At 40.1% G+C, this 19807-nt stretch overlaps 2 protein-coding genes across 12 annotated transcripts in view; one reads left to right on the top strand and one right to left on the bottom strand.

Moving 5' to 3' along the window:
• The window catches only part of LOC110973162 (uncharacterized), a 74461-nt gene extending 63793 nt beyond the window's left edge, over nt 1-10668 (top strand). For all 10 annotated transcript variants that reach the window (XM_087129912.1, XM_087129906.1, XM_022223749.2 and 7 more), the window contains 8 exons: nt 120-201; nt 1158-1316; nt 2007-2062; nt 2732-2911; nt 3598-3696; nt 4675-4794; nt 5118-5215; nt 5891-10668. In XM_087129912.1, the coding sequence (XP_086986038.1) occupies nt 120-201; nt 1158-1316; nt 2007-2062; nt 2732-2911; nt 3598-3696; nt 4675-4794; nt 5118-5215; nt 5891-6182 (1086 nt within the window). In that variant the 3' untranslated portion in view covers nt 6183-10668. The remainder of the gene's footprint in view (nt 1-119; nt 202-1157; nt 1317-2006; nt 2063-2731; nt 2912-3597; nt 3697-4674; nt 4795-5117; nt 5216-5890) is intronic.
• Nucleotides 10669-13206: 2538 nt separating this feature from the next.
• LOC147799928 (uncharacterized) lies at nt 13207-15467 on the bottom strand. Of its 2 annotated transcripts, XM_087133217.1 has the most exons (4): nt 15325-15466; nt 14685-14732; nt 13884-13913; nt 13207-13660 (listed from the first exon to the last, which is right to left on the bottom strand). In XM_087133217.1, the coding sequence occupies exons 1-4, from the start codon at nt 15374-15376 to the stop codon at nt 13554-13556; spliced, it is 237 nt and encodes a 78-aa protein (XP_086989343.1). In that variant the 5' UTR covers nt 15377-15466; the 3' UTR covers nt 13207-13553. The 2 variants fall into 2 exon arrangements, with proteins under 2 accessions (XP_086989343.1, XP_086989345.1); XM_087133219.1 differs by lacking the exon at nt 13884-13913 and having other exon boundaries at nt 15325-15467.
• Between the last annotated feature and the right edge of the window lie 4340 nt (nt 15468-19807).

Raw genomic sequence — 19807 nt, 5'->3', positions numbered from 1 at the left:
AGATGTTTAAACAGTGTGGTAACATTGTGACGGCAAGATTAATCATTTGAAAAAGTGCTGACCGTTCATAACAAGGATAAACTATCGATTTCCCTGAACATCCACTTTTGACTTCTCAGTTGGATGCCTTTGACAACCCGCACCTCAAATGTAGAATACAAGAACTTCAGCAACAACTTGAAGAGGCAAAGAACCTCACAGGTAATCCTTCAAATGTGCAGGTCCCTGTTTTACACTATAATGTCTAACTTGTGTAACACTTGCCTGTTTCATAAAAGTAATCCCATCGTTTGTTTGTTGAATAGTGTTGACTTGACCTGTGAGTATTTTTGTGAGGCACCTTTGTGGTATCCTTCATGGACCTGATAGTCCGTTCTTTGTTTGCACTTTGACATTTGGGAGAGCTTCAAGCCTACGTAAAGTTATGATGGCCAGGCTTTATTTACCTCAATTCTAAAAGCTTCTTCCAATTCCTCCAAATCTTCTAGATAGATTTTGTTAGATCCAGGAAGGTTATGACGGGGACCAATTGGCTAGAAGATTGGGCTTGTCGGAAAATTGAAATTAATAAATCCATGTACATAACATATACATGCATTAGTTGTCAGGAGTTGCTTAGATGTTAGTCTCTTCAGTGAACGATGAAAGGTACCACAGTACTCCCTGGGCATTTTTGTAAGGAGCCTTCTAAAATATTCTACCATTAATAGGTTCCCAGTGATAAGATATTTTACGTTCAGGTAGCATCAGTATTACACGGGGGCTTTCCCAATCCTACACATCATCCTCAATCCTCCAAAATCGGGTTGATTTTGAAGGGTCTTCTACGGTTAGGCTTCAGATTGCTAGATGATGCAGGCATTCCTCACCTCCTACGTTATTCCTTTGAAACTCTGGTCATGATAACTTCATATTCCGGAAGCTACCGTGTAGTAACTGCAGATGCAGTGCAACATCCAGAAAACCCATCAAGGACCAGTCACATGTACATGTATTTGTACAGTCAGCCGGTAGAAGGCTTTTGCCATTTCAAGATGTCTAAGCTGTAGATGTGAATCTATAATTAGAGTTTAGTTTTTACGATGATAAATTGTTTGAACAGTCCTATATTTATTTAGTAGGAAAATGCTACAACTGGTTTGTCTTTTTCTTATCAGCCCAAAAAGAGGAGGAGCTAGGTTGTATCCAGCGGGAGTTGGTAGATACGAGGAGATGTAATGAAGAACAAGTAGCCAAGCTACAAACACAACACCTTGAGCAACTCAAAGAGCAAGAGGAAAGATTGAACAGCCAACATGAAGAACAACTCCAAACAAGTTTGTACAGTGATTGTATTCTTGGCAAGAATCATTCTGGAATGAAAACTCCCCTATTTTATTTTCAGTGATGTGGCCTTGGTAACTTTCACTGACCTGAATTTGAAGAAAAAATGCTGGCCTTGAAGTGCTTACATATCAACAAATTTGAACCCATTGTAAAGTTTGGCCAGTGATTATTTAGTGATAGCTAAAAAAAATGTATGTCTACAGGAGGGAATATCTAATCAAGAAGTTAAGTTCTTGGGGAAGGGTTTACAGATAAAATAGGTTAATATGTATTCAGGTAAATGCAGTTCCTGGATGTAGGGGTTTTCGATATGTCCCGGGATTGTTCATGTCATGACAGCTTGTTCTTCTGCTGTCCCCCACGACCACATGTTCACGAATGCTTGGCCATCAGACAAACTGAGCTGGACGAATGTAGTTTCATTTGATTCAAGATTTGGACATTTGCCGAAGGCACTAGTCATGAAGTCTGCACTTGGGAACAAAAAGTCCCTGTCTTGGGTTCCATTGCCAAGGCCCGGATTCAATTCTTGCCAAGACTCAGGATGTGACTCACACAAGGTGTTACTTTTCATGTATCAACAGGCTTAATTGGATCCTTTTACAAGTGCACCAAACTTTTCCAAGAATGACACAGAAATTTGATCACTCAAGTTGTTTCTTTGTTTCCTCCTTACTCAGCACAAAGTGAGCACAAACAAGCCATGAACTCGCTGAAAGAGGAGAATGTAAAGCAGGTGTGTATCGGTTGACTGATATCTGACTTCTGAATAGGCCTTGCTAGTGGACATTGATGTTTCAACAGTTTCAGTTCTCATCCAGCATTTTGTCCAAAAATCGCAAGATGTGATAGAGGGACAAGGCACAACAATTTGTGGCTTAACCTAACAAAATAGAGTCACCAGTCATCAAAGCCTATTTTGCTTTTGGTAAAAGATCTTTCAAGGACATTTTTGCATTGTAAATCAAAATGCTCCCACTACATTTTTCATCCACATAATTTCCATTGTGATGAGTGAGCCTAACCGGGTGATAGGCTGCACTTTCTTCAACAATGTCAAACAGGAAACTGAAAAGTGACCTGTAGACGCATTGTGTTGGATCCAATCGCATACCTGACGGAACTGCAACTTGGACAGGAAAGGAGAGACAGTGAATTGTCTTTGTATGAGGAGAGCTTGTTCGAGTGCACATTATTTCAGTAACGATGATGCTGAGAAAGATTCGGCTACAGTTGAAATGTCAGGCCCTCCAACTAATTTTTCAACAATTGTGACCCAACTTGTTGGTAGTATGCTAGTCTTAAGCTGAAGTATTTGATGTTAACTAGATAAAAGATTTGTAGTAAACTAGTTTGTAGTCGGCCACATTTCTTACTCAGCTCCCTTTTGGTTTTTCTTTCCCAGATCTCGGAGTTGACTTCCTCTCACCACCAAGCCGTACAGGAGATGGAAGAGCATCACATTGAGGAGGTGACCAAGATCCAACAGCAGCACCAAGAGCACATTGAAGAGCTGAACTGGCAGGTGGAGAAAGAGAAGAAACAGATGACGGATCAGGCGCAGGTCAAGCAGCAGGAACTCAATGTGAGTTGGCGTTGACAGTCAGGCTTATGGAGTTTGAATGAGCCAGTCTGGTATCCCATAGTGCAAAGCACAAAATAAAGCATGCAACAGGTCATTTACCAACCCTATTAGTGCCGCCAGATGCTGACTCGCATGCACTGGACATGTTGGAGCTGGTGGAGCTTGAACCATCTTGCCTCTTTGAAATGCAGAGTTGCTCATTTTCAAATGGCTTAGTTTGCCGAGGACAAGAGATGTGGGAACTGTTCCTTAAGAGTTGCACTGATATGAGACACTGACATGATTCAAGACACCAGCCAGTTTGTCCCGACTGTTATACAGAAAAAAATTTGTTGCCCAGTCTGTTAGATTGTTAGATACCGTAGATTTGTGACAGTTGTCAATCACATTAGCCTACCTGCTCCATGGGCAAACAGGCAAGATGCTTTACTACCAAGCAACAACGTCTGATGGGGCTTACACGCTGCATGCAAACTTTTGCTTCTACATGTTTGGTGCAGAGTATGCAGAACAAGTCTGGAATGTTGCAAACCCCAGCCTGTCCACATCAGGGGTGTAGCAGAAGCAGCATGTGTCAACCTAAAGTCACTCTTTTTTCCAAGTTTTAGAGGGATTTGATCAAAGACCCAAGCCTGTTTCCTGCAAAATATCTTACTCTTATGGTTTGTGCTGATCTTTTTTTTTAGGATGAGATTTATAAGTGGACATTCCAGTGTGAAAATCTTAAAGAGCGAGTCACAAGATTAGAGGAAGCCTTGCAGAAAGATTCTGATTCCAAAGTGCAGGTGAGTACTTACACCTAGTAAGTACATATATTTGCTATGTGATGATGGTCCAAAACAGTTGTATCTTCTTTAGTGTAGTGGAGTCTTGCCTCATGAAGATTGAAACTTGAACCTTGATCATCCCAAATCCTCCTATTTCAGTATAATTTTTCCTACGCCCTGGGAGAGCAGTGTCAATATTGGGGTTTGCCATTCTTCATAGTAAGTTGGTACAGCTTTGTAAGCACTGTATACTCAGTTCTTTCCAAGAGCTTCCAAAAAATTGAGAGGCTGCTTATTGTAGATTCATACCCATAAACCGGTTTTCAAAGGCACGGTGATATCTCACCTCTCAACCACCAAACTTGCCGTGATCAACTGATATGCATGTGGCAGCAGGCACAGACTTCTGAGTGATTGGCAGAACGAAACCTGAATTTCAGCAGTATTTTTCAGTTTTCCAGCTGTGAGCACCCAGTGTGAATTCTTCATTGAGGCATTTGGTATTGGATTAGTTGTAGGGCTGAGTCAGTTTGAATAATTAACTATTCGAAATATTTAACCTTCAGTTTGATCGAATATCTGAAGAGTCTGTCTTACTGACCGGCAGATTGTTGATGATAAAACCTTATACAAAATCAGCTGCAGTAAATGCACACAATCACTATAATAGCTTCTAAAGTATCTCCAGTCACGATTTACTTATTGCCTTTTCCATTCCTTTGAAATTTTTAAATGGATAATTTACTTTTTGAATCGCAAGATTTCTGGCGCTTTCCATTTTAATCTGCTTGAAACAAGCCTCCGTGGTGCAATTTTTTCCATTTAAAAAAAAAAGAAAACTCTCCCTTCCTTTTCATGAATTTTTGCATTTGAATTTTCAAAATAGGGAAATAATATTCGAATATTCGGATATTCAGCACAGCCCTACGGTAATTAGTTGACTGGAGGACCTGGAAGTTTTTACAAGTGGAATAATCTGTCTTATTCCCATCACAGGCGGCTATCTTGGAAAAGAGGAAGTTGGAAGCGGATGTGGAGAGCTTGAAATCTGTAGAGGAACTCAGGACCAATCAACTGATTGAACTCAGGCGGGAAAATATGGCTCTCAAGAAGGACGTAAGTCAAGCCTTATCTTTCTGACCAAGTAGTGGAGTAGCATCAGGGACGGGGTGGAAGCCAAACAAAGCGCCCTTGTTCTGCTCTAGAGTACTCTACTTACAAACATAAAGTGAATGTCTTTAACCCTAACTGTGTGGGCCTTTGGGGCTAGGATACACCTGTGGTCTGATGAAATTTGATGTTGATGTACCTGTTTCTAGATGTAGCAAAGCATATCATGTCGAGTAGTTTTGGGGTGCAAATTTTCTTCCATTTGTTTCAAGTCTTACAGGGTATTGATCTGTGCATGTATCCTTTATTTGGGATTGTTATCCTTTCAGTTGGAGCAGCTACCAGCCAAAGAGGATGAGATCCAGCGTCTCAAGGCCAAAGTAGAGGATCAGAAAGCAATGATTGCCAAGACACACGACTATCAACAGTAAGCTACCATCAATCAGGGGTGGAGCCCTTGCCCCGGTCTGGGGTATATCAAAGGGAATGTATCGAAGGTTGGAACATGCCTGTTCCCACTGAACACTTGTTTATAGAGCTCACAATGACGGTTTCCCATTAAAAACACACCTCTCTCAGGTTGTTCCCTGTTACAACGTTCTTTGGTGTTCCGACTTTTGAGACATTTCCTAATTCAATAGTGACTTTTGGCAGAAGTGCTTTATGAGAACCTGTTTCATTTCTTCAGAAACTCCATGCACATTGCAAGTCGAAAATACATTTTTCATTTTCGGAAAGTGAAAACACAGTTTGCTGAGACAGGAATCCGGAATTTTGTAATCAGAAATTATTATAATAGAGGCACCTTAGCACCACATTAATCTTCAAGTTCTAGTAATATGCCGAGGGCAAACATAGTTTAAGTGACACATGGTCATTTTCCACATTTTGTTCCATATTTGCACTGCACAGCAAGTTTAGTGGGCAATACCCAATCCGATTTCTTTAACAAATGCCAACAAGATTTAGTCAGACCTTTTCTAGCAAAACCAAGGCATTACTTTCTGAGTGATGACTAAGGACAAGGTCTTTAGATCCAAACAGAGTAAGGATTAAGTTTCTGTTAGTGGATTATAAGTGTATTGATGTTGTGGTCCCACAGACAACTATCGTCAGACCACATCACTTTGAGGGAGAACTACGAGCGGGAGGTGAATGAGAAGAAACGCCTGTCCATGGAGAAGGAGCAGCTGTCCTGGCGTCTGTCCTTGCACTCTGAGAGCTCCTCTCCCGTCTCTCTATCCCCCGGGCACACCTTCTTCCCTTGCACCTCCCCGTCGCGTTCCCCTACTCGCTCCCCGAACCCCTCCCCCTCTGTCTTGAAGCAGAACCTGTCCCGGTCCAGCTCGATGGAAAGTCATGAGAGCGGGGTGTTCTCCCCACAAAACGGGTAATGTCAATAGTTACACCGTGCTGGATGAAATTACCACGCATAAACCCAGGCACCCACTCCCTACAGTCAGAGACAGCAGCAACATTCACTCTGCCTTGCCATTAGCAAAGTCTTCTCAAGACGCTGGGTAATGGTATGGCTCCATGTCTGGCTAGAGGCAGGAGCCATTGTATCTTCGTCTCCAACGTGCACCATCCCCTTTTTTTCCCCCTCTTAGCATAAATCCCTTGTTGGACCAGTTGGCTGCAGCTGTGGATAGGCACAATTATGTATGCATTCTTCAAAGCCTAAGCCACAGCCCAGAGCTGATCTAGCACATTCTTAAAAGGGTCGTGAGCAGGTGCATATTGTAAATTTGCAGTCAGCACTTGCATTACATTGTAAGCTTGAGGGTACATGATAAAGATGGAATCAGTGAGTGATAAACTGGCACCACTGTATGTAATTTGGTTTCATTTGTCCAGAAGGGTATACTGGAGGTAATGGGACCTGTGTTGAGATTTAGAGCAGTTCCTTCAAACATAACAGGAGAACCCTACTAGACTACCTGCAGCTTTGGCACTGATACCATTATGGGGCAAACTTTACTGATCTGTTCTGCATAGACATTGGCTAGAAATGTCTGCTGAGCAAAAGCAGGTCGCCTGCCAAAATGCCACGCAGTTTTTATTGCATGTGGCTGGCTCTCAGCTGGTTCTGCTCAGCACATAGCAATTTTGTCTGTTTCGGAGGTCCGTTGGATTGGATGCTAGAAATGAATTCAGTGAAAACTTCAGTCTGTGAAGCAAGTGTTTGTAAATGCCCCGACTAGATTTTTTAAATTTCCGATCAGATCATGCCCCAAAGCTTGGTCTTTGCGTGAAAATGCCAAATGAAACTTACTTGACGTTATAACATATTTGCGATTCGCATTTGGCAGTGGTGAAACCTGTTGGACATATTTACAGATGTGAATAAATATTTTTAATTTAAGTCACATGTTCACCTCACCTTCACGTTTGCATACAGTTTGAACCAGGTAAAACAGAAATGCTTAGTTTGGTATACTGAACATTTATTCAGTGTCAGAAATTGATACCTTTTTCAAGTGTAAATTATGTCATTGAAAATCGACTGCAGGTGTCCCTGTCGGTTCACTTAATTCTCATACTTGTTCGAAGTGTACATGTTCGGATGTTTTCTAACCTTGTGTGTAAGAATGGAATCAGAGAAAGAATTGCTTTTTGTGTACATGAATATTTGCTGCTAACATTCCATTTTCAATTTCCGCCAGAACTGAACCCAATTTTTAGAAGGAGGCACCTAAGTATGTAGCCAACTCTTTCTCCATCAACTTAACCACGAGTTCCAAAGAATCTGTCGGCATTATGTGCACTGGAAAATGATTCTAAAATTTCAAATTCATTGCAGAAAATGTCGCAGAGTCGTAGAATTCAGGAATTGTTTTTCACAAACTGTCAAATTTGGAAGAAGCCTTGCATTTTTTAACTGTGTGCGGGGAAGTAAACGTAAGCAAAGGGATAACTTGGGAAATGTCTGTAAGACTTTGTCAGGATGTATTACATTGCGGTGTTGTAAATTTATGTGGATCGTAAGATTAGTGTCGTGCCGCTCTTGCATTGACAAAGTACATAGACTGTGAAAGTTTTTAATGGTTTGTGAAGGGAAAGATAAATTCATGTATGTGTTATCCACACCATGCCATTATGCAGTGTGTTTGCCTGAAAGTTGCAAGAAAAGGTGAACAATTTGTCAAAAAGCTAAGACAATGAAAATGTTAGCGTTTAATGAACAAAATAATAATTAAACTCCTGGTGAGTAACTGCGCAAAGTTGATTGCCGAGAGCTATTCAAATCGAATTGGATAATTAGCCCAAAATGGAAATAGCATGGACTCCTTTTTTTGTTTGCTTGGAAAGCAAGAATTTTAAGCCATTGCACTTATGTTAAGGAGCATTGCATTGTTGGCATGCCTTGCACCAAAGTCAAAAGGAAGACAAAAAAATGCTGTAAAAATACATCCATGTTGTTTGCTTTATCAGAGAAATATTTTTTTCTGCTTCTATTCAAAATTGGACATAACTCATCGGACGGATATTCTTGTAGAAAAAAGGTCGAAATTGTGTATGTTTGTGTGTTGTTAGACTGTGTGTGACATCTATGATACCAGTAAACCTTGTATTTATAAGTGATGGAAATGTGGAAGCTAGTCGGGTCCATCTTGAATTGGGCTTCAAGAAATATTATTTTGTAAATATTTATATATCATATTTAATGTGGCTAATCAGAGAATAAAGATGTATTTATCTGCTGACATAAATGTGGCTAAATAATTTAAGATGACCTTTATCTAACTAAATGTATTGAAAACAAAAGTAAGCCAATGTTGATATTTTTCTTTAGCTCCAGGAGTAGTCCAATTACCATGCGACTTTTTGTATCTATAGTTTAAAAGCTTTAAAATGCCTAAACAGTTCTTGAACTAAGATTTCCCAGTCCAGAAACTTGTACTTCGTGGCCCCGTTGCCCCAAATCAAGCTGAAGGAAGTAAATTTGGTTTTAGACACCAAACTGTATGGTGTAGAAATCTTGGAATCAGATTGGTACTTCTCCCAGGTAAAATGACACTTTTTGGGGTTTTGACCCAGAAGAATGTTCTTTTCGATAAAGAAAAGGACTTGAAGCAAACCTGGATTCACATTTTCGCTCTGTCAGATTCAGGGGATTGTATCGGTTACGGGTTACCCCATGAAAGAAAGCTTTTCGGGACGGTTAGAGTTATCCACTTACATTGGTTGTGTCCTGTAATTTCACCGCTGTTAGCTTGAATTTATAGGTTTGTAGATTCGCAGTGGGCTTTACATGTATTTTCCGCATATCTTCTGCTGTCGACTGCTTTTCACGCCGGACCTCAAAAATATACTTTTAACGGATCAATGTCATCTTCTCTGCGAGGAGTATCTATGTTACATCATGGGAATGTACTGCTCGGAACTGAAATATATGGCAGGGTTTTCTCTGTCAGTTGTGAGCTCTCCGCTGATGTTTTCATGAATTGACCGTTTTTGAGAAGTCATGGTGTATAAGTGTAACTGGACTTCTTGTGTAAGTTAAATTTTCAAATGACCCGGCTTCATTCAGAGAACAGTTGGGGCTGGAGAAAGAAGTGTTTTTTTTTACCAGCCTTTCTTCTCGGAATGGGAAGTTAGGAAAATGTGTAATTGTCAACATATACTTTCAAGGTACATCGTATACTGTGGGGCGTTGTCGACATTGAAAAAGAGGTATTTCAAACATTTCACTTTTTCAGGATGAAACAAGGTCGAAAATCATTTTCCTTTTGGTTTTTGTTCTCTTTGTCTTGCAGATTTAGCAAGCTACAATTAAAATCATACCATTTACACAGAGTATAAAAACTTGTGTTATGTAAGTGCAGAGGCTGTTCAAGTAATATAAATGTATAAACAGGTTTTGGTTTACATTTTACTTTTGTGTGCCTTGAACTCAACCTCAGAATATTATGCATCAGAAAAGGTGATGCTTTTTTGTACAACATATTCTTGTTAAATAGTTTATTCGAGTTCCCTTCCAATGTTATTATTATTGTATGATTTGGGTATCTAAACATGTTCGGTGGCAAAGTTTTCAAGTGTAGCTTTTCTATGGTGCTGTTAACTGATTTTCACAAATAAGTGATCATTTAAAAGTTATTCAGTGATAATTGAAATTTAAAGTTTTGACTTCAAATTCGACAGCTGTTGCAGTAGTTTGTTACTTTTGACGACGTCTAATGATTTATTTATTTTAGGAGTACTTTTTTTTGTAACTGATACTCCTCTGTGGAAGATTTTCCCATGTAGAGGTGTACTTTGTTTTAAATAAAGCAAAAAGCCCAACAATCCGAGGCAAACTTTTGTGATTGTTTCGGTATCCAAAAGCGAGTGCAGCCCTTAATGTTAAAATGGGAAGTTAACAAGTTGATTACAATTAGACATGCAGTGCATGCTGCTTTCCACCGGAAAATAGGTGCCATTTTTTCCATCAAACAATATGATTAAATCTTTTCATATAAGTGGAATTGTGGTTCAGCATGAGAGATATCACGCACTTTAATTCTTCGTTTAATTTCTGGAATGTTCTTAATTGGGGAAAATGGTTTAAAGTTTTGCTGATTTAAGTTAATGCCGGGCTGTCGGTTATTATTAAGTAAAAAGCAGCGCTACAGTATACGTAATGGAGAATTGTTTCCTACCACTGGAACTAGCCACTGTAATGCATTGTGGTTGGACACGAGCAATGACATTGACACGAAGTTCCAAATTTATCTGCTCGCGTGTGCGAATGGGCCGTTATTTGTCCTATCATGTAAAGATTGGGTCTTTTCGTTAACATTCTTTTCAACTCTGTCTTCTGGTTGAAGCCCCAAAGCCTGTTTTCTCTACATCTATTTGAAATTAAAGTCGGTTCGTTATGATCAGTGTTCTGTAGGCAGGATTATGAGTGTTGTTTATTTTGCTTGTTCCTGTGTTTTATTTCCCTTTAGAGGGTGTAGGCGAGATGTCTGTTTTCTCAAGATGTTGAATGTCATAAATAATAACAGCGAGTGAAAACACCAGTAGTTCAAGATCAGTACCATGTTTGTGTAAGGTACACGAACATCATTGTGCGATCTTTCCAGCTTAAGTGAAAAGGTGCGGCACCTGTATGCAATGCACATCCGTCTGAACGCGGCGGCTTGACGAATGTCGTTTATGCCCACGTGTACATGTACTGCGTTTGTCCTTTCGGAGCCACTGTAATGACAGCCAAAAGCTTTTCTGTCGACACCACCCTGTTTTGGCCTGGACCACGACTGCAAGTCGTAAATTTACGCAAAATTGTGTATTCTATACACAAATATTCTCAACAATATGTAACGCAGAACTGTTGCCAACTGCTTGCTGGCTACAGTGATCTAAAATACAAATCACAAAATATGGAGGGCCTGGCGTTTCGATCCCAGCAGAATCTATCTCAAAGACCATGCTTTTTATTCACATAAATGACCTTTTACTTGGAATGACAAGCAAGCCAAATATGACGAGACAGCTTAAAACAACGCAAGTTTTATCTTGCCGCCATAGGCGTACATCCCGGGCATTGGGGTATAACCCCTCCCCCCACACACACACTAACCCACCCACTCGGGGGTGGACTACATGTATTATCATTTCACCCACTTTTTCGTGGTGAGAAAAAAATAAGGCTGATTGCTTATATTATTTACAGCTTAAAAAAAAAAACTTGTTCTCCCTTTTTCAGTGACATACATATCGGTTGTTGGGAAGTCTGAATTGATTATGACACTAGGGGCAATATTCACGATACTGTATTGTACATCTGTTATGTAATACACTCCTGCAGACCCTCATATGTCAGCCCGGCTCACGGATATGGAAAGTGGCAGTGCTAGTGAAATGACGGAAAATGAGTGCCAAAACAAACAACCCCCCAAAAAAATTCCTGGACGAGGATTGCGCCATCCATCTATCCATCTATAGTTAAGTTTTCTTTTCATCAGGGAACGGTGCATAATGCTTTCGGACCATGCCATCCCTTCAGCACGCCCATCACCCCCCCCCCTTCCTGAAAGCTAGATCCGCCCCTGTTACTCGTTCGAATATATGTCGTGTAACTGATGGAATGAAAACAAAAGAAGAGCTTGCTACAAAGAACCAAACGCACGTGTGGAATGGAACGCGGTGTTTGTTTAGAATTACGAGTGAAGGTGCATTTCTGCTTTAGGAGTAGTAATACCTCGGGAACGGTGAGTGGATTTTCGATTTCGGACATAAGTTCTTCTGCTTGAAACAGTTATATATTATGACTTCAAAAACAGTCGATGAAAAAGAAAGCGCCACAATAAATCAAGACGCGTGGGACCGACTTGCTTAAAGTCATCAAGAGGAAGGACTTTGAAGGATGCTCGTGGAGGACAAGAATGATATGAAATAAATGATTATTGCAGTCCTCTTAAGAAGAGCAGTTTGTATTCTCGGCCAGAGAGCACCTTTTCTTGGAGAATATCACGCCACTCGCTGGCCTGATTGCATGGATTCTGGTGATAACTTTCTTTAGTCGAGAGCATCACTTTGAAATTTCCGAATCAGGAATTAATTTAAGAATTGAAGCAATGTTCAGTCTATATGAACGCAAGAAACCGATCTACAAAATCACCCAAAAATTATTGCATGACAGGAAATACATATTTATTTGAAGCTGATTAGAAAATTGGAAGTAATCAGAAAACAGAAGTTGTAACTGAAAAAGACAACTCACGGTAAATATTCCCACTGCTAAACCTAAAAAGTTAAGGACCTTTTACTCCGGTAAATTTCGCATCAGACATTTTTGGACGTCATCTTTGAGTCGCATTTGTTTAAGAATAAACCGACCTTTTTGTGTTTGAAATTACAGAATTATTTTATGTGTTAATGATATGTTTTAAGTTGAATTTTATAAAAGTTCTTAGACTGATTTTCATCTTTTAGTAGTGACATGAAAAAGATCGTATATTCAAAAGTTCCGTTCCATCCGTCATTTACAAACCTCTTTTAATTGTTCTTCTACGAGAATTACCCCTTGAATCAACTTAATCAAACAGTAGTAGTTTGAGATCTCCAAGCACAAATAAATTAAACATTGGACTTGGTGGTCCCTTTTGTGTACATTCATATAACTTACAGTGCTTGGAGTTAAAACTTCACCAGTTCCGTCTTTACAGCGCTACAGAAATTCCGAAATTGAATGTACTAATGCTGTGTCAGGACAGCAAGATTGCTTGTTCAGCGAACATTTTGTATGGACTATCTCTGTTTGCTTCGAGTCTGTGCAATTTTAAAGGAGATAGATCTGAAGAAATGCCAGTACCGTTTTATGCATCATGCATCTTCATCCAAAAAGTACTTCATGAAGAACGCAATCCATCTGATTGTCTTTATTTGGTAATTTTGAATAACTGCATTTTGTTTGCATGGATTGTTTCAGCCCAAGACTGCAAAGGTGTTTAACAGTGGCAAAAGTCTATGAAAAAAAATGGTACATTCAAAGATCGCTCTTTTCGGAGATGGAGCGATTGGCATGGTTGTTCCGGTTTGTATAAACTTTAAAACTTTTACAACAGAAAAAAACACCGACACCTTGAATGAAAGCGATACCATTATGATAAACGAGCCGCATTCCTTATAAATGAGGGGTTTATTACTCAACAGGTACGTAGCTCTTGTACCAGTTGTGTACCCGTATCGGAGGAGGACGAATAGCCTGGATTACGTGCTTGTAAGTGGCCCGGAGCTCGTGTGGAAGGCCAAGGAGTTCAGATGAAATGCAGAGCTCACTTGCCAGTGGGCGGTCGGATGCGGTGCGGAGCTCGTTTGGAAGGAGGTCGGATGCGGTGCGGAGCTCGTTTGGAAGGACTTCCAATGGCATCTGGATATCGTTCTGAAAAGTATAAGACAAAGAAATCCGCTTTTATTTTTCGGGACTTCTTATTTAAAAATTTGGTATAATTTCTCATTTGAGAATCATAAGTTAATTGGCAGTTAATAAATAAAACTGCGTGCAATAAACTCTATCACCTTTCTCTTGTAGTAAATTTTTTTGGGGGTGGAACTTTACGCTTAAATGAGAGGACATTCATTTGTCACTGCTCTCGGTTACGTACTTTCTTGTCCAAGTCCAGCAGCATTCATATCTGTTCAATGCAGAGAAAATATTACATTACAAAGATAACAGACGAATGTACGGCCTAAACAAAATACCATCATTTTTTATCATGTTTGAATTGTTTCGGCATTGAATATTTTGTCAGAAACACCGCCTGCCGTATAATGAACGTGAGTGTTGACGGGTATCTGAGGTTGATGCTGCCTTGAATGTCAAGAAAGGGATTTTTGCATATCAAGGCATCCGCTTTCCTTACTTAACAGAGATGCAAATGAGTAATGAAAGTCACCGCTTCAATTGTAATCCTTCACATGGGACTATTAATGAAGTTAAGGACCATGCAGAGACACAATTCACTGTGTATAATCCGAGTGCTTGTGTCTACTTATAGGCCTATGTGGATAGTTATAACCCATAATCCCATGTCATAAAAAATGGTAGATTACTCTTAAGTAGAAATAAAATTGAAACATGCTGGTTTTATCCCATACCGTCAGCTCAGATTGTATCAAATTGTTTGAACACACCAGATAACTCTTGGAATCAAAATCGCATGAATGTGATGAAAGCAGAAACGGTGAAATCCCTTTTGCAAAGAAGACGAATCGGTGATGGCATGATCAGGAATCCAATGCGCATTTGTGCATGAAATCGCTTTCGACTTCAGAAATTATATCAATGACTAAAAACGTATATTGTCGCGTTTCTTTATTCATCAGACCAGGTCAGCCGTGCGTTCCTGACTCGTATCTTCACCGATAAACATGTCTATGACTGTGCACCAGTGTATGATACCTACCATTATCACGGTCTACTTCGTTTTGTCTTTCCTCTCCAGACGCACACACTTTTGAATGAAAAAAGAAAAGTGGGACAGCATTACGGAAGACTGGCAGGTTTCTCCATGAACGTTGTCACTGTAATATTTTCCAAAGTTTGTATCTTTTATGATGTGGCATAAAGAGGGTCAGAATAGTTTCCTTATAGGCCTGCCTATGCGTGGAAATGTGGGAGTACGGAATGCTAAGCAATGTAGGATTCTCAAAGCTGTTGGTTCATACTCAATAGCTGTTGGTAAGTTCGAGTTTTTGAGATTTTTACCTCTTACCAATTAATCCGTATGGGTTTATGAACCTTAGTCAAATTGATCTTCGGTACAATTTTGTAAACAGACTCCGTATTGACGGCTATGGGCAATCTCATCCGAGTACTTAGTATTGCCGGCTTTTTATTGCATTTGAAAGCATTTCCTCGACTTGTTTTGGGGTTGCAAATTACGCACTGTAGCTGTTCAGATTAAAGAGAAATGAAATATTCTTCAGTTGTTTATGCAAGAGGAGACGCGTTCTGTAAATGTCTGGATTTTTACAATCACTATTGTTGGTGTATGGGCCAAAGCCAAACACACATTGAAAATTAACTTTTTCAATTTCACTCACCCATCACGACCAGGCCAAGTATGACCAGACAGATCACCAGCTCCACTTTCATGTTGACAAGATCAATACAAGACTAACCAGAGTACCTTGCAGCGTATGGAATGAATGCTTGCAGTCTGCAACTAAGAAATACACAAGTTAACAATAGTCATAATGTTATTAGCAATAATTCCGATTACCAATTAAATGTGTAGGCCTATACATGTAGTGTAACTCGGCAACTAGAATTAGAAGTCATTGCTTGGGTGCTATAGGTGGGGCACCGCAGTTATGATGTCGCTCGAATTTAACGTGTTCAAACTTTCAGGAGACGAACACTGGCGTGTAGTACGAATGCTGCAGGGGGGTCCATTTCCATTTTCTAGAGCCCATGAAAATATAGTGAAAATTATGAAAACGATAAAATGTGACAAATATACACATTTTACAACTTTTGGAGTAGTTTCAAAGACAATGGATCGTTCGATTTGAAAAGAAGTTTTAGTCGTGTTGTGTGAAACATCATCATGAGCTGCAGTAATTGTCACTTACCTGATTGGTACAAGAATGCCAAACGTCTGTCCAGCTTATAGTCTTAAATACTTTTTGCCAATTCCCAGCATGCATTTTACAAGCAAATGAATATTCATAACTAAGTGGATATCCACATGTCACTGGCAGAGTTTAAAGGAATTGTCCGATCAAAGGAGAAAGAGGGATCATCTTGTGATCAGAGACGACAATTTATTACGTTATAATTTAGAAAGTGGCTGATGCTCTAAGAAGTATTTCACGGTCAACATATCTACATGATTTAGAAATGCAAAGTTGCAATGCTTCCCTCCCCAAAACAGCAGAAAAGATAGGACACCAACAGTGACAAGTTTGCAAAACAGCCACTTTAACGCAGCACTTGAGACCTTATGTTTTTGTGTTAATCATTACCTTTTCACGCAAGTTTATACATCCTCGAAAGGGATATCATCCAATTATTTGTGCCTCACCAAGAGAAACCTATCGAGGGTATTGTGATATCAATATCTTGAAATGCTATACTTTTTCGTTATTATACGGTCAGAACACTTCAGAGAGTAATAATACAGACAGTAGGAATAACCTCCCTCATAATGAACTTCAGACCATTCGTGAACATCTGGAAGGGTGGATAACAGTTTCCTGAAATAACTGCAGTTCTTAATGAATTGGCAGCGTCAGTCCGGGCAGTTGAATTACAGTGTGTGCACAAACTAAAAAAATGAAGTTAAGATCACAATTGGATGACTTCGTAAATTTAGATGAAGAAATGGAAGAGGGAATAAAACCGAAACAGGAAGGCAGAAATCAAATCAATTTCGAAGTATTACCTGCATGTAGTTGAGAGCAGAAACTGCCCTCGAAAGGGGTCTGAAACGAAGCTGTATACTTCATGTACATTTGCAGGTTTTGAACAGCGCCCAAAGTGTTTGTGATGAGCTCGAGTCTCCCTAGCTTTTTTATTTTTTATTTTTTGAGGGGCGAGAGTGTGCTTTGCCATAGTGTCCCGTATAGTGTCCAAAGGGTCAGCGCCCCTCCCCCTTTGAAATTCTCATTGCAGGGAAAGCCATCCCCCATAAATCCCCATCCTCAAATTTCCGGCCCAGATTGATGCTACTGTGTGTTCCGACCTTTTGTTTGAGAAAAAAAAATGAAATCAAAATTACGTTCTTGAGCATGGAGTTCCGTTAAATTTGCCGGCATGACGCTGGCAAGTGCGGAGTCGGTGGTGCAGGCTCAGGCGAGGGGTGCGCATAAAGTCAGTGACTTGAAAAGTGTCGGGGAATTATTATTGGTAATCCCCCCAGGTGGGAGATAAGTCTATATCCCTCCCCCATCCACCCGGGATCTGCACCTATGATAACAAGTAACTAATTCTTTAGAAAGGTTATCATTTGGGCTCCGGTGACTAATATAATGTTCGTTACATCTTATAAAAAAGTTGAGTCGATCATCTGGTGAAGCAACAGGTTTCTGGCAGGGTTATTAGAGTATTTATGGTCATTAATTTTATTCTCCCCTTTCCAGACACACTAACTTCATATTGGAAAGTGATTACAGTAATGGTTTTCAAGAACCTTGACCGTGCATTTAAATATTGCCCATCGATTTAACGTCAGCCGTGAAACTCTGCTCTCTCAAGTTCCAGTTGGACAAGGTATTCGCTTTTCAGTGCATCTTAACGAGAAAACCATTTTGATTACCCACTTATGACTCGGAATTTTTAGTTTAGTACCATTTCGTCGACATAAAAATATATAAAAATATGAAAATATTTCCATGCACATTATGAACGTTGATTTTAAATCGATACAGAATCCTTTCAGTCTCGAGCGTGCGTGCATAATGTATGATTTTAAACCTTTAAAATGTCAATCAAACGCCAAACTAACTAACGTCCATAAGAGAGGAGTTTTTGTTATGTTGTAAACTTAAATGCAGAAACTTCTTTTCCCGTTGAAAAACACTCAATTTATGAATTTCCATCGCATTGCACAGTAATGCACAGGCGCAGGCGCCGCGGCAGGCACGTGCACCTGATGAGCCTGCGCCCAAGCATTACCGTAAACTGCGCAGGCGTATCGCTTGCTCAAATGGCGCCCATGGTAATTAAGCTACATCTTTTGGGCAGAGTTATCCATCTTGCGCCTTCGGCGCTATACGATCTTTGCTTTCCATTGAGATTCGACTGGTAACACCAGTCATACCACCACGCACCGTGACCCCTCTTCAGCACAGCTTCCAGTTGGGTGGTTGTCATTGTCTTTGTCTTTTGTCGAGAACAACTTGCCATTGTGCTTGCTTGTCAGTGCATCTCCTGCCGTGCTATTGCGATTGTATGAGGCAACCTTGAGCTGATAATTGTCCCCAGAAACTTGAAATTCGCCGTATTTTGCATACACTGTCTCACTGTACCAGTCCTCCAAATCGACCCGTAGCTGCCACGTCGGAATCCAGTAGGAAAGACTGTGTAGATACCACTGACATCGTAGTCTGCCCCCTGTAATTCCTCGCAACTGTTGTCAGAAAGTAAAACGCAGATGAAAAGTTTGTTGATAGCGACGGAAACGAGGGATAATTGGGAACTGTGATAGCCCTTAGCTTGTGGCTGGAAAGGCCATACAACATCATGCTTTTAAAAAAAGCTTTCTGTTTTGAATTTGTATAGGGAAAGTATGCAGGCTTTGACTCCTTTGTGCAGAGCCTGTGGAACAAAAGCACTGGCCAGCAAGATGGCAGTCACGCGAACCCTCTGTTGCTTCAAATCTTTGCATTTTGAATGTTCTAAAACAACGCGTATCATTTTCAAACTGACCATTTCATGACGTACGGGGAAAGTCTCTACTAGTACGTACATACCATCGATAAAGTTGAGAACGGACAAACTCGAGCTGTTTCATCAGACAGGTATATTGAGAATCTTGTATTTTGAGTTATGTCCCCGTTGATTCTATCCATTTTCTGGCCCCTCCTTGACGAGTTCCTCATCAATCATAGCATGCATGCCTACATGTAGGCCTACCTGAATTCATTCAGTGAGAAAGCGGCCTCCACATTAGTTTGGATCTTTGAAACAGTTACACGGCAGTTAACCTGGATGAAAATAAGGAAGTAAATGTAGCTTAAAACAGTAAATTGAAATGAGACCCAATGCACCCCCCCTTCGATCTGTCGGTCTAAATAAATATAATGTAGTTACTTAATCGGAGACCAAATTCAAAGATATATCTTACCGTGAAATTTGATACAAAGCATCGAACACCCAGGAACCATTTACCCGAAACTATAGAACTCGGCGATTTGTTCCAATATTTCCAATAAATCAACCTGAAACATTTTGTCTCAAAGCTAGAATAGGCCTACACTGTTGCTTATTCACTGGCAATCGCTAGCGCTACCGGTGTAAAACGCCAGCTCAGGGAGATTGATAAAACCTTTTTTTAAAAATGATTCTGTTGACAAGTTACACCAACAATCGATCATGTATTTAAATGAATGATCATGATCAATCTTGTATGACACTTATATTTTTCAAATAAAGTTTTTTTTATTTTACCAATTATTACTTTTTATACAGTCTATCCAGCGTATGTCTATGATCATAGTTAATGTGTTGCAGGACTCGTATACAAGGAAAGATTTAGAACCAAATTTTGGAAAGGGGGTCAAAAATTTGGAAAGTTTTTCATAAAACCTATTGTGGCTTTTATTGAGGGGTGAGGCTATACGTTTTGGGGGCTTTCCCGTGCTTTTTGAATGAATAGAAATGAAATAGTCTTCTGGGGATGGGGGGGGGGCGTGGCCCCGCTGACCTCCTCATCCACCCTGCTTGTATGCACTTTAGCCTTTTCGCTATTTTACAATGTTGAACCGATCAAAAAGGATCAGGAGAAAGCAGTGTGAGGCACTGTTGATGAGGGCGCACTGGCGTGTCTTCAAGAAGTAGCTTGTGGACTGGCAGATAGGATGA

This window comes from Acanthaster planci, linkage group LG02, assembly GCF_054643075.1.
Source record: "Acanthaster planci isolate LZ-2023a linkage group LG02, COTS_SCS, whole genome shotgun sequence".
NCBI classification, from domain to species: domain Eukaryota; kingdom Metazoa; phylum Echinodermata; class Asteroidea; order Valvatida; family Acanthasteridae; genus Acanthaster; species Acanthaster planci.
Note: the sequence above shows the minus strand (reverse complement) of the source record. Positions and strands in the feature narration are given on the sequence as shown.